Raw genomic sequence first — 15,218 nt, 5'->3', positions numbered from 1 at the left:
TGTAGTTTCGTCATTCCCTTAATTCGCCCGTGCTGCAACCAGGTTTTGTCATCTCCATTCGGTTGTCACAATAAAATAAATACAGAAATACATTTTAAAAATAAAGAAATCTGACAGATTAGGCGTGTCTTATTAATTGAGCGAGCAAATATCCACATGTCAAGAATTATTGACATGTGAAAAGAGAATACAGTGGTCCCTCGCTATAACGCCGTTCACCTGTCGTGGCCTCGGAGTCTCGCGGAGTATTTAGTCCAATTTTGCATGCCTTTTTTTTTTTTTACAGTGTTCTGTGTATCTGTTGATAAGAATCTTGTTGCCCAGAAGAGAAAAGAGCGCCAACAACTACTCTTAACTGTGTTTGTCACATGGACACAGACACCTGCTGCAGCGAGATGTGAGTGGAAAAAGGCGCAGCGCCAGGACGCAGAGGCCCGATCTGTGAAATACTGGTGAGTCACTTAATAATTTCTTATGTGTCCGACCTCGTTCATTGATCGTTAAAATTAATTTGTTAGTTCTAAATGCCATCATAATTATTTATAGGAAAACGTTCTATTTTTATTTCTCAAACAAATGTTTGGGCCTGAAAACAGTTTGGTATTATTTTCCTACTAAGGTTTGAACTTTGAGAGTGTTTACACACAAGAGAAAAGTGAGAAAATGTTCATGCCTGATTGAGAAAGTGTATACACTGTGTAGTGAGGGGTTTTACAGCTTTGAAGCATCTATAATAATTGTAAAAAATAACACTATGTCGCGGTTTCGCGTATTATGGGTTATTTTTATAACTTAACTCCAGCGATTAATGAGGGACCACTGTAACACTTTATTGATTATATACTACAAAACAATTGATACGACAGCCGCTTTTGACGCTCTATTGGCACGCGTCGTGATTGGTGGAGTTCTTTTTCATTGCCGTCTTCCCGGCTTCCATGTCGTAAAATGAGGGTGTGTCTGAAGCGGAGCCTGAATATTTATGGGCGTGTTTATTATAATTACCATCGTTTCCACCCGCCGCATTTATCAAGATCATGTCAGGCGTACGCCAGAAATGGGCAGGTGCGCACTGCTTGATACACGTCACAGCGACTCAAGTTTACGCCGTAAATTTACGCAACACAAGTGCGCAACATTGATACATGAGGCCCATTATGTGGTTCTAAGAGTAGAATTTTGAGGGAAAAAAATTAATTCCATTTTGGAATAAGGCTGTAACATAAAATGTGGAAAAAGTGAAGCGCTGTGAATACTTTACAGATGCATTGTATGGCCCCATTCCAAATAAGAGTTAAATCAATCAACTCTAATATAGCTCATTTACACTATGATATTGTTGATTTGACATTATTTATAGTTGGACCATATGGACTCACTGCAGAGTCGATATTACTCTGCAAAATTTACTGTGTGGGAGGCGTTTGATGAACCAGCATGGACTGATATTTCAAGTCAACATTCATTACGGATGCTGAAGCACACATACAGATCTAAATTGTGTCAGGAACCCCAGATTCTATCCAAGAACTAAATTATCAAGTCTTTGCTCATATATTCAATCCATGCTCTACCTTAACATCAGTACCATCTGTTGGCATGAACTCTTCATAGATGTAAGAGCCGGTTTTTCTCACACTGCTCTCTGGTGAATAAACACTGCTCCGGCTACCAATCTGCACAAGTCACACAATTAATTGAGTCAATGAAAACCTGTCATGCAACACACAGGCATGAAGATGGACACATTTTGCAATTAATTACTAATTATGGCAAATGCTCCTTTCCAAGCAATCTGACTTAATATTGCTAAGTTTTATAACTTTAGAAGGATAGCAAATCAGTGACAGAAGAAATAAGCCACAACAGCTACAGAAATAACCTTTCTGAACAGACGCTGACTGCCTCCACCAGCACATGTGGGATAGTAGATGTAAACATTGTGGTCCTCAGCACAGACAGGCTTTTCAACAAAAGGCTTCTGGAATATCTCTCCATTCACCTCCACATGGTCCTCTCCCTCCACCAGGTTACACTCTGAGACACAAACAAAACCAATGTCAGGAAGTCCAAAATAACACAGAGATCACACCAGATCTGTCTCTCTTATGAAACCAATTCACAGGACTTTAAACTCTGGACTTTAAAGACTGCAGCATTCTCTGGTTGTTGCAAAAAAAAAAAAAAAAAAAAATCATCGCTGATGAGCTACTTGTGTCGTTTCTGTTAGTGAGCTAAAGAATTTTCCACTTTGGTGGACAATACAGATTTATTCATTTCTATTCACTTCTATTAATACTTAGCTGGGAAATCGCTTGGGAAGACTGAGGGCTGTGTGTGTTTCTCCATATACAACTGGAGTTGCTTCAGGAAAGGCATTCGGTACAAAAACTATGTCAAAGCCCAATGCAGATCTGTACTGGATCCACTGTAGTGACCCAGAGAAACTGGAAGCATTCAAAAGACAAACAACTGACAAGGAGGGAGAAGATATAAAATGACTTTCACGACAGACACCATCTCTACTTTAGAATATGTAAACAGGGTTTAAATATCAAGTCCTTCATATAAAAACACTTAAGTATGCAACACTTGTTGCTGATTCACACTTCAAACTATATTTATCCACAAGCTGAAATAAAACCCATGTTCTCTAAACTGTTTCAGAATGCTGCACTGGCATTTTCTTGAGCGCTGTTTTGTCAAAGAGGACAAAAACTTTCTAAATTAAAAGTGTAATGAATGTCAACAATATAAAAAAAACAAATGTCATGTTAACTGTTTTAAATTAAATATTCATATTTAGGTATTATTAAACAGTCATAAATAATAGATTTGAGATGTTCAAAATTCAGAAGACATTTCATCTTAAAAGTTTTTTCAACACTACTCAATTTCTCTCATGCTGATCGTCTAAAAGAGGGGTGTCAAAAAAGATAAAAGTAAGTCTCTTCGGCTGCTCCCTTGTTTGCACTCGGGGTCGCCACAGCAAATCCAAGGTGGATCTGCATGTTGAATTGGCACAAGTTTTACGCCGGATGCCCTTACTGACGCAACTCCACATTACATGGAGCAATGTGGCAGGGGTGGGATTTGAACCCGGAACCTTCTGAACTGAAACCAAGCGCATTAACCACTTGGCCACCACCCCTGCTCGGGTGTCAAAAAAAGATAAAAACAGTAAATCTGAGGGAAATTATCTTGCTGCATGGACAGATAATTTCACTTGACAAAGTGTCTTGAGTTAAGGTTGTTAAAGCTAAAAATAAGCATACTGAGCACTTAAAAATAAGAAATTAACGCTTAAAACAAGATAAATTATTTGCCAAGAGGTTAGTGCGCATGTTTGCAGCACGGTTCAAACCCCAGCCGTGCCATATTTCTTCATGCAATGTGTAATGCATCAGGAAGGGTATCCGGTGTAAAACTTGTGCCAATTTAACATGCAGATCCACCTTGGATCTGCTGTAGCGACCCCGAGTGCAAAAAAGGGAGCAGCCGAAGGGACTTACTAAAACAAGAGAAATCATTTAACACTTCTAAATCTAAAGTTTTTTTTTTTTTTTTAAATACACTGCAAATTATTTGGTTCTTACCAAGATGAAAAAAAAAAAAAACTTTAGCTTTAGAACCTATACATAAGGAACAAACACTGATGATCTTTAAACGAACAGCCTGACCATCTGGTTTATCTGGGTCACGGTTGAGCACAGCGTAGCGCGGCAGATCAATCCCTTCCTCTTGCAGGATGCGATACACTTCTCTCCTATGTGGGGGAACAAAAAGTTTAGTTTCACACACTGCTTTTGCTTGTATGTAAAAATTACTCAAGTATTTGGCCATACCGGTCCTGTATGTAGTACTGCATGTTTAGGTCATTGATGAGCAGAGGTTCTCTTAGTTTGGCATAGCTCACTGCCTTATCCAAAGGGAATCCTAGTTTAAATGCAGGAAAAATAAATAAATAAATAAACCAACAACAACAAATTTAACATTTAATACCTCTAAAGATAAAGTTCTGCAGTTATCTGCAGTCTATGTTCAATTGTATCAACAGGGCCCTTAATCCTCACGTTGTTCCCAGTGTGCAGATGAGTGCGTGAGTGAGTGAGGTATCACTGTAAAATGCTTTGAACATCTGTATCAGATGTGAAAGGAAATGCTATTCGATTTACTGTGACTGGTTAAAGAATAGCTCACTATTTTCCCACTAAAAAGGTACAACCCTAATTCCAATGAAGTTGGGATGTTGTGTAAAATGTAAATAAAAACAGAATACAATGATTTTCAAATCCTCTTCAATATTCAATTGAATTGCTCATTTTGAAATGGATGCCTGCAATACGTTTCAAAAAAGCTGGGACAGTGGTATGTTTGCCACTAAGCGTTTGGGAACTGAGGACACTAATTGTTGAAGCTTTCTAGGTGGAATTCTTTCCCATTCTTGCTTGATGTACGACTCCAGTTGTTTAACAGTCCGGGGTCTCCGTTCTCATATTTTGCCCTTCATAATGTGCCACACATTGTTTACCACTGTGTTACACCACCTTTCCTTCTAACAACACTCAATAAGCGTTTGGGAACTGAGGACTGGTATTTTGCGCCACACATTTTCAATGGACGACAGGTCTGGACTGCAGGCAGGCCAGTCTAGTACCAGCACTCTTTTACTATGAAGCCACGCTGTTGTAACACGTGCAGAATGTGGCTTGGCACTGTCTTACTAAAATAAGCAGGGACATCCCTGAAAAAGACGTTGCTCCAAAACCTGGATGTACCTTTCAGCACTGATGGTGCCATCATAGATGTGTAAGTTGCCCATGCCATGAGCACTAACACACCCCCATACCATCACAGATGCTGACTTTTGAACTTTGCACTGGTAACAATCCAGATGGTCTTTTTCCTCTTTTGTCCAGAGGACACGACATCCATGATTTCCAAAAACAATTTGAAATGTAGACTCATCAAACCACAGCACACTTTTCCACTTTGCGTCTGTCCATTTCAAATGAGCCCGGGCACAGAGAAGGCAGCGGCATTTCTGGATGTTGTTGATGTATGGCTTTCGTTTTGATGGTAGAGTTTTAACTTGCACTTATAGATGTAGCGACGAACTGTGTTAACTGACAACGGTTTTCTGAAGTGTTCCTGAGCCCACATGGTAAGATCCTTTATACAATGATGTCGGTTTTTAATGCAGTGCCACCTGAGGGATCGAAGGTCACGGGCATTCAATGTTGGTTTACGGCCTTGCTGCTTACGTGTAGAAAGTTCTCCAAATTATCTGAATCTTCTGATTATATTATGGACTGTAAATGATGGAATCCCTAAATTCCTTGCAATTGAACATTGAGAAACATTGTTCTTAAACTGTTGAACAATTTTTTTCACACAGTTGTTCACAAAGTGGTGATCCTCGACCCACCTTTCCTTGTGAACGGCTGAGACTTTTGGGGATGCTTCTTTTATACCCAATCATGACACTCACCTGTTTCCAATTAACCTGTTCACCTGTGGAATGTTCCAAACAGGTATTCTCTGAACATTCATCAACTTTCCCAGTCTTTTGTTGCCCCGTCCCAACTTTTCCCAACTTTGAAATGTGTTGCAGGCATCCATTTCAAAATGAGTAAATATTTGAACAAAAACAAAAACGTCTATCAGTTTGAACATTAAACATCTTGTCTTTGTTGTGTATTCAAATGAATATAGGTTGAAGAGGATTTGCAAATCATTGTATTCTGTTTTTATTTACATTTCACACAACGTCCCAACTTCATTGGAATTGGGGTTGTAGATCAAGGCCACCCATCTTCAATAGGCTTCTGGTTCACCCTTTGATACATTCTTGACAGCAAAACATCTCTTTGCCTGTACAAGTTAAATTGTGCTTACCTTGTTAATGAGTAAGCTGACACATTTCCCCAGAAAAAGAAAGTCAACGATCATCAGAAGGCCACTAGTCCATGCCAGGATGCATTACTGACAAATGATAAACATGCCTAAGCCCATGCAAGGGATAAAGTGTTTACATCCTCATATGGACAGGTGCACAGGCCATTAGGAGGTCAGATGGCAAGATGATTACAATACCCCTTCAGCTGACTGCGACATCCTGGGGGGGGTCTTGGAGCCCTGGTTAGGATCCAGGATTTTAAAACCTGGGCTCTATTTTTAGATGTTTGGGGCGTGTCATCTTTTCACTCGGGACAAAAATGAATCAATCATATCACATCAATCTTCACACCAGCTCTGCTAATTGTTAATTGATGTAATAGCACAGGGCAAGCAACAAACACGCTCAGTAAACCACTTCCTTTGCCCCTGAACATGTAAAAATGTCATTAGAAGTGTCTGGTAACGTTGACGTTGCAAATGGTGTTAGCTCATAAACAATTTGAATAGTTTTTGCTGACTGCCGCATTATATTGCCTTACACGAGCCGATCCATACTTATTAAATGTACTTATGGCAGCACAGTTGTCAGGCACTTTCTAGAATGTGACATATGGCAGCAGGTCACCACCCCCCCATCCCCCAGTCACTTGGGGAGAAGAGATGTGGTGAGCAGCGACTTATCTTCGTCAAAGAAACGGCACATTTCAACAACACTTGAAAACTCAGCTTTGTCCATTATGGATAGTGTAGATGTGTTCTTTGTGGCTACATTAACTTTCTAATGACAGAAAAACCAGAAGCCTAATTTCATCTAAGTTTAGACTGCAGGTCAAATGTGGCCCAAATCCAAAATTGTGCTTATATGTGACTCAGATCTGATTTTTTTCATGAGAGTATGAAGAGTACATACATGAGAAGGAAATGATGAGAAGGAAAATGTGGAGACCCAATCATAAGGCTTTGTGAAAGCATGAATAGGTTTGCACGTGTGTTTTGCAAAGTGTACCCTTTGAGTGGAAGGAGATGAGGCAGTTGCATAGAGGCCATTTGTCCACAGGTTCGTTGAGGATTACGTCCTCTGGGAAGATGACAACAGTGATGTACTCAAACCTGCACAGCCTCTCCAGGATCTGGGTCATTGGCTTGGACTTTGATTTCTTCATCATGCAACAGATCCCCACCACGATCTGCTGCTCTGGGGGCTGGAGGAAGGAGAAGAGAAAACATTACTAAGGCCTGCCTCAGGGCACAAGAAATACATGAGTGTATGATGCAAATCTAAGAGGATGTATACAGCCATGATGAAACCACGAAAAATAAATGCTCAAGTTGAGCGTTTTAAGAATAAAACTGAATTGACACTAACACTTATGTATAGTGTTATAAACACATCAAAACAAAATCTAATCTGGTGTCATCACAGATTGTCAAACTGGTGTACAGTGTGGAGTTTTATGGCATAAATCAAAATTCAATACAATCAATCAATCAATTTTTTTATATAGCGCCAAATCACAACAAACAGTTGCCCCAAGGCGCTTTATATTGTAAGGCAAGGCCATACAATAATTATGTAAAACCCCAACGGTCAAAACGACCCCCTGTGAGCAAGCACTTGGCTACAGTGGGAAGGAAAAACTCCCTTTTAACAGGAAGAAACCTCCAGCAGAACCAGGCTCAGGGAGGGGCAGTCTTCTGCTGGGACTGGTTGGGGCTGAGGGAGAGAACCAGGAAAAAGACATGCTGTGGAGGGGAGCAGAGATCGATCACTAATGATTAAATGCAGAGTGGTGCATACAGAGCAAAAAGAGAAAGAAACAGTGCATCATGGGAACCCCCAGCAGTCTACGTCTATAGCAGCATAACTAAGGGATGGTTCAGGGTCACCTGTTCCAGCCCTAACTATAAGCTTTAGCAAAAAGGAAAGTTTTAAGCCTAATCTTAAAAGTAGAGAGGGTGTCTGTCTCCCTGATCTGAATTGGGAGCTGGTTCCACAGGAGAGGAGCCTGAAAGCTGAAGGCTCTGCCTCCCATTCTACTCTTACAAACCCTAGGAACTACAAGTAAGCCTGCAGTCTGAGAGCGAAGCGCTCTATTGGGGTGATATGGTACTACGAGGTCCCTAAGATAAGATGGGACCTGATTATTCAAAACCTTATAAGTAAGAAGAAGAATTTTAAATTCTATTCTAGAATTAACAGGAAGCCAATGAAGAGAGGCCAATATGGGTGAGATATGCTCTCTCCTTCTAGTCCCCGTCAGTACTCTAGCTGCAGCATTTTGAATTAACTGAAGGCTTTTTAGGGAACTTTTAGGACAACCTGATAATAATGAATTACAATAGTCCAGCCTAGAGGAAATAAATGCATGAATTAGTTTTTCAGCATCACTCTGAGACAAGACCTTTCTGATTTTAGAGATATTGCGTAAATGCAAAAAAGCAGTCCTACATATTTGTTTAATATGCGCTTTGAATGACATATCCTGATCAAAAATGACTCCAAGATTTCTCACAGTATTACTAGAGGTCAGGGTAATGCCATCCAGAGTAAGGATCTGGTTAGACACCATGTTTCTAAGATTTGTGGGGCCAAGTACAATAACTTCAGTTTTATCTGAGTTTAAAAGCAGGAAATTAGAGGTCATCCATGTCTTTATGTCTGTAGACAATCCTGCAGTTTAGCTAATTGGTGTGTGTCCTCTGGCTTCATGGATAGATAAAGCTGGGTATCATCTGCGTAACAATGAAAATTTAAGCAATACCGTCTAATAATACTGCCTAAGGGAAGCATGTATAAAGTGAATAAAATTGGTCCTAGCACAGAACCTTGTGGAACTCCATAATTAACTTTAGTCTGTGAAGAAGATTCCCCATTTACATGAACAAATTGTATATACAATATAGGCACTCAATCCCCACTCAGTTCATGTAATGGCACAAAGTTCAAGACAGCAAAGCCCTGCAGAGAGTGATCAAAGCAGCAGAGCACTGTACCAGATCTGATCTGCCCTCTCTGCAGGACATCTACATCAGTGGTCATGAAAGACCTTTCCCACCAGAGTAACACTGTTCTGTTTACTGATGTCAGGTAAACAGTTCTGCAGTCTTCTAACAAGGACAGCGATTCTTTTATCGACAGGTCATTAGGCTCCTCAATCAGGTCATGCCTCACACTCATAGTACTCTCACTGACAATACACTACTGCATTGGGGAACATTAAACTATAACTTTGTATATTTTAACAGAGATCGAGTCATTGATTTGTGCTTCTGTTGTATTTGTTGGCTACATGCTGCTATTTTTTCAGAGTGTGTGTTGGGTTCAAGTATTTTGTATATCTCTGGTCATTTTACTGTAGTTAACATGCTTTACGTGTCTTATACCAGCATACTGTTTGCACATCTGTTTTAGTGAAGCAAAATTACACTATTTCAAAAATGTACATACTGGTTATTTTGCTAGATTTAAATGACTGTTTTATACTTTTTTTGTAGTTCATTAAGCAATGCAAACTTTCAGGAGTGATTCAGAGAAACATTTCATTGCAGGCTGTATATTTGTAACTGTGCATGTGACAAATAAACGTTTTGATTTCACAGCATATAACCATAATTTCGCCCCTGTGCAGTCAGAGCTTGGCAGTAACGCTTGCCCACTTGGCATTGACAAGTGAATGGTGCAGTTTGACTAGTGCTTCACGCCCCTCACTTGACAGATGTGGTAAGTTAATTTTCAGCCTCAGTTAAAAAAAATCTGGTCAACAATCAATCAAAGTAGTTCAGTGATGATCTGGGGGCAGCAAAAGCATTTTCCTGATCCACTGTTTTAGGATAAATGAAACTTGAATCTCTAAATCCATGCACGTTTCTCCTCACCTCATTTCACATGCATGTGACAAGCATACACACTTCTGCATTCATCACAGAGCACAAATGTTTTAAAAGGACATTATCACTGGAGGTCAACCGATTATCCGCCAGTTCTGCCTTGAGTTGAATGCTGATGCACAAATTTCGAAGACGGATGTCTGTCTGGCCACAGCACTCTGCTTTTTTGCGTATGTACAAAGTCAAGTCTGTGTGTGTGTGAGAGATGTGAAATGAGGTGCAGTCTGTGTCAAATTTAACTTCAGAAAAAAGTCTGAAGCAGAGCAGTGATTAAAACAATAAATCCTCCAGAGGCAGCTGTGTGCTGTTACATTCAGAAATTAACAGTTTATTTTACAGATTAAAGGACCGTTTCCTTTGTTCATTCGGTGTGCTGGAGGCCTGGCTTTCATCTGACTTGTAGAGAGAGAACAGAGGGTGAGGAGGGGATCATGTTATGTCCACCCAACGTTGATGTATTTTAACCGTTTTAAACATTACTTGCCTTTGTCCCTCACCAGATCGATGTGCCTTGTGCCTTTCTTCCAGCTCTGTTCTTGTGTTTTTGCTTCATCCTGTTTTTTGACCACCTGCCTGTCCACCTCGACCACACTAAGCCTGATGTTTTGTACTGTTGCTCATTTTGGACTGCCTGCCTGTGTGCCGACCCCTGCTAACGTCTCAAGTAAACACCTTAAAATTACAGAGCTGTGTTTCTGCCTCCTGCATTTGTGTCCAGCCTGCATTGCCAGTCAAACCTGATACTTATGATCCATGCATAACATCAAATGCCATGAAATATAAAACAAAATATGACATTTGCATCATTAACTTCATTGTTGCTCCTACAGTAGATTACAAAACATTATCAAATCCTTAGTTACTTTAATTTAGTCTTCTTCACATAGACCCATTGATGTCTGAGAAGGGCCCATCACATGGAGTAAATGGGCCCTTATTACAGACACTGAGGTTGAGTTGTGGGAACAGCCCCCCCTTAGAGAATAAAGATCCACTTCTGAAGCCATTCTGCACATACTACTACTAATAATAATAATAATTTTTACAACTAAAACATTCAATCAGTATTATGCTGAGTGTCCCAGTTTCACTCCTACAAATCTGTGCTAAGTGAAATTAAGGAACAATTTAAAAAAAAAAAAAAAAAGTGAAAGGAATAGCTTTTATTAAATTATTATTTTTTCCTCCTTAAGGCAGAGCTGTTAACTTGTCAAACATGCACAATGGATTGATTTTTAATGTGCTTGCAATATGTTTCGGTGCAAGTGCAATACCTAGGAGAATACAAGTATCGGATTGGGACTCTGTAACGGCAGATACGCAATCTGATATAAACATGTATGTGTATATGGTATATATACATGTTTGGTAAACTTTCATGTAGCAAGTAGATGTGACCTCAACTTGCCCAGCATGGCAAGTGACCTCTAGGACCAAGCATAGAGCCCTGGCAATATTGCTTGACTGATTCAGTATCACCTCTCAATGCTGCATTATGTCCAAAGTGGTGAGGAGAGTTTTTCTTCTTGCGAAGCTGTCACTGGTAATGCAGTAAAAAAAAAAAAAAAAAAAAATACAGAAGTTGGCCTATATTCAGTTTTCCCAATCACCTTCACAGAAGCTTGTATCTTTTTCAGAGTCATTATCTAGCTCTTGGAAGCTTCCTTCATTAGACTGCTCCATACTCTACTTCTATTTTATTGCCACACAACGCTGTTGCTGTATCATTTCTATTTATTGCCAACTGATTTAAATAAACTTCAAGACATATTTAAGTTCATGTATTGATCTTCTGATTTGTCTTTAAAAACAAACAAAAAAAACAATTCTGGCTTAAAGGTGATTACTTAGACATGTTAAGGTTTGCATATTGTACAGTTGGTGAGGAAAAACATCCATTACTAGGTCTGTCACCTTGGCCACAGCAGATCAATCGTTTCCGGTGGCGCACGCGTACGCTGCGACTCGGCAGTGGGTGAAAGTTTGCAGCGCTTTTAAAGTCTAGTGTTTTTAAAGTCTTATTTTATTGCTTAAGGGCTTATACGGTGCGCAGTGCAAAGTGCAGCTAAAATGGACCCTATACGATTAAGTATTTGGACTCTCTTGTTTTGTCTGGCTTTTGCCGTACTGCAAGGAAAAGTCGGTTGCTACCGACTGCAGTACAGCCGGAATGAATTGCTCCAGCTTAACTTTGGAGTGCGTTTTGGAGTACCTGAGATTGCGGAGCACACTTCCAGGATGGTACTACGACCTGGCTATGTAAAACCTGGTGCGGTGGGAAGCAAAGGTGGGAAACGAAAGCGAGGAAAAAGAGGAGGCGTGCGTCTGCGTCTGAAGAAACGAGGGCTTGGCTGAGTTCCGCTGCCTCCTATTATTTTGGGTAATTCGCAGTCTATACGGAACAAAGTGAACGAATTACAGAGCAGTGCTCGTTATATAAAGGATTACAGCAACTATGGCATCATAGCACTGACTGAGACGTGGCTTACGGATCGGGACAGGAATGCTGACCTGAGGATTGACAGCTTTGGAGCTCCTTTCCGGTTGGACCGAGATGCAGAGGTGACGGGGAAATCTCAGGGGGGTGGCGTGTGTCTGTACGTCAATGAGCGATACTGTAACCCTAAGTCTGTAACTGTTAGAGAGCGCGTCTGCACGCTAGACATAGAACTTCTTTCAGCGTCACTTCGCCCCTATTATCTGCCCCGTGAATTTCCACAGCTCTTCATCACTGTGGTTTACATACATCCGAGAGCTAATGCCAACTCTGCCTGTTCTGCCATCTTTGATGTGGTGCAGAAACTAATGTCTCACTCACCTGACACTCCAATCTTCTTGCTTGGTGACTTCAATCATGTGTCCTTGGATAAGACTCTCCCCAATATGTATCAGTACGTTACCTGCCCTACCAGGCGGGATAAAACTATCGATCTTTGTTACGGGTCTGTTAAGGAGGCTTATAAGTCTGTGTCCTTGCCTCCTCTTGGATCTGGGGATCACTATTTTGTGCACCTGCTGCCCTACTATAAGTCTCTGCTTAAGAGGGAGAAGGTCTCCACTAGAGAAATTAAGGACTGGAACAGTGATGCAGTGCTTTGCCTTCAGGAGTGCTATGAATGTACTGATTGGGACATATTTAAAGAAGCATGTGGTGATAACCTGGATGAACTGGCTGATGTGATCTGTTCTTATGTGGTGTATTGTAGGGATATGTTGATTCCTTCTAAAAAAGTGAAAATATATCCTAACAACAAACCCTGGGTCACAAAGTCTGTGAGAATCAGTTTACAATCTAAGAGAGAGGCTCATAGATCTGGGTCAGTCATGGAATTACGCAATGCTACTAAAGAAGTGAAAATGGTGCTGGAAAAGGCCAAGAGAAATTATGCAGGGAAAATAGAGGAAACAATGGCAAATAAAAATCTTGGATCTGCTTGGTCGTGTATGAAAACGATAGCTAGGCTTCAGGAGCCCAAGTCCAGATCCATCACCTTGTTGAAGGACTTTCAGACAGATGTTGAATTTGCAAATGCTCTGAATACTTTTTACACAAGGTTTGATATCTCAGATCACAGTTCAGAGATTAAGGAAATGAAGCATAAAGTGAAAGACAGTCAGCACTTTTTTATTTCTCAAAAAGAGGTAGAAAAATCTTTTTGTGCCCTCAAACCAAAAAGTCAGGGCCCTGATAATGTTTGCAGTCGCCTCTTACAAAACTGTGCTAAAGAGCTGAGTCTTATTTTCCAATTTATTTTTAATATGTCTCTGGAAATGCAAACTGTGCCAAATGTGTGGAAAGATGCTGTTGTTGTCCCTGCCACCAAAAATTGTACTCCAAAGGTTCTAAATGACTTTAGGCCTATAGCTTTGACGTCCATTGTCATGAAAACCTTTGAGAAATTGGTGAGAACTGAAATTATTAATCAAGTAGGTGCCAACTTGGACCCTATGCAATTTGCCTATAGGCCAAATAGAGGGGTCGAGGATGCCAGAGTCACTTTAATGAACTTACTTTTCAGACACCTTGAAGGAAAAGGTGCACATGCCAGACTTTTATTCATTGACTTTTCTTCTGCTTTTAACACAATTCAGCCCCATATTTTAGCCTCAAGACTTTTAGAACATTTTAATCTAAGTTGCAATCTTGTGGGCTGGATTCTGAGCTTCCTCACTAACAGGACACAAAAAGTTAGAGTAAATGGGGTCTTGTCTGATCAGACCCAGTCCTCCACCGGGACACCACAAGGTAGTGCTATCTCTCCACTTTTGTATATTTTATACACTGATCTCTGCAGAAGTTGGAGGGATAGGAGGACTATTCTTAAGTATGCAGATGACACTGTTATTGTCAGCTTGCTACAGGACAATGAGGTTGGCCACGGTCCTGTTGTTGATGATTTCTTGGATTGGTGTGAGAAGTCTTTTCTACAGATGAATGTATTGAAGACTAAAGATATGGTCATTGACTTTAGGAAGGGTTCCCACAAACAGAGTAACTCTCCTAAAAGGTCAGGCTGTAGAAACTGTGAGCACCTATAAATATCTGGGAACTGTTATTGATGACAAACTCACTTTTGAGTCAAATTGTGAAGTGGTGTGTAAAAAAGGTCACCAGCGCTTGTTCTGTCTTAGAAAACTGGCATCCTTTCACATTGACAAATCACTGTTAACAATGTTTTATCGTTGTTATATCGAATCTGTTTTATCTTTTTGTTTGGTGTCATGGTTTGGAAATTTGTCAGTTAAAAAAAACAGTCTGAATCAGATTGTAAAATGGGCGAGCAAAATCATTGGAGGAGAGTCTCAGCTATATCCAACCTCTCTGTACATGAGGCAGGTCCAGAGATTGGTTGAGGCAGTTCTAAAGAACGCCTCACATCCTCTTTTTGATCAGTTTGAACTGCTCCCTTCAGGACGGAGGTATAAAGCTCCTTTCTGCAGAACTAAGCGCTACAAGAGCACTTTTATTCCTGCTGCTATTAGTGTTCTTAACAGATCACTTTGAATGTATATTTAATTAATTTATCTGCTATTTTGCATTGAGATGGCACACGCTTTGTGACTTTCTTCTGGGTGCCATGCTATTGGCCTGTACTTGCACTGCTCATTGTATTTTTATATTTTTATTTTTTATTATATTTATGGTATTTTTTAATCGGTATTTATGTGTTATGTGATTGTTATGAATGGAGTGACTCACTGCCAAACCAAATTTACCTTTTGGTATAAATAAAGTAACCTTGACCTTGACACGAAAATTACCATATCAACTTATCCTTGAGTATATAAAGACGAGCATGGTTATTTTGCTGACCTTGATATATCACTCTTTACATGCATGTCTGTTTCCATGTTACCAACATTTCAGCGGGTCTTACTGCTTCTATGAGTCTCATTAAGAGGCATTTTCAGCCTGCTCTGTATGAGGT

General features: G+C 40.2%; 1 protein-coding gene across 9 annotated transcripts in view; it reads right to left on the bottom strand.

The window, feature by feature from the left end:
* Positions 1 to 15,218, bottom strand: part of ppip5k1a (diphosphoinositol pentakisphosphate kinase 1a) — a 171,249-nt gene that overhangs the window by 138,023 nt on the left and 18,008 nt on the right. For all 9 annotated transcript variants that reach the window (XM_034194040.1, XM_034194052.1, XM_034194059.1 and 6 more), the window contains 5 exons: positions 6,908 to 7,103; positions 3,846 to 3,936; positions 3,681 to 3,766; positions 1,883 to 2,037; positions 1,575 to 1,676 (listed from right to left, as the gene is read on the bottom strand). In XM_034194040.1, coding sequence (XP_034049931.1) covers positions 1,575 to 1,676; positions 1,883 to 2,037; positions 3,681 to 3,766; positions 3,846 to 3,936; positions 6,908 to 7,103 — 630 coding nt within the window. The remainder of the gene's footprint in view (positions 1 to 1,574; positions 1,677 to 1,882; positions 2,038 to 3,680; positions 3,767 to 3,845; positions 3,937 to 6,907; positions 7,104 to 15,218) is intronic.

This window comes from Thalassophryne amazonica, chromosome 2, assembly GCF_902500255.1.
Source record: "Thalassophryne amazonica chromosome 2, fThaAma1.1, whole genome shotgun sequence".
NCBI classification, from domain to species: domain Eukaryota; kingdom Metazoa; phylum Chordata; class Actinopteri; order Batrachoidiformes; family Batrachoididae; genus Thalassophryne; species Thalassophryne amazonica.
The sequence above is the reverse complement of the archived record's forward strand: the minus strand, read 5'-3'. Positions and strand labels throughout refer to the sequence as shown.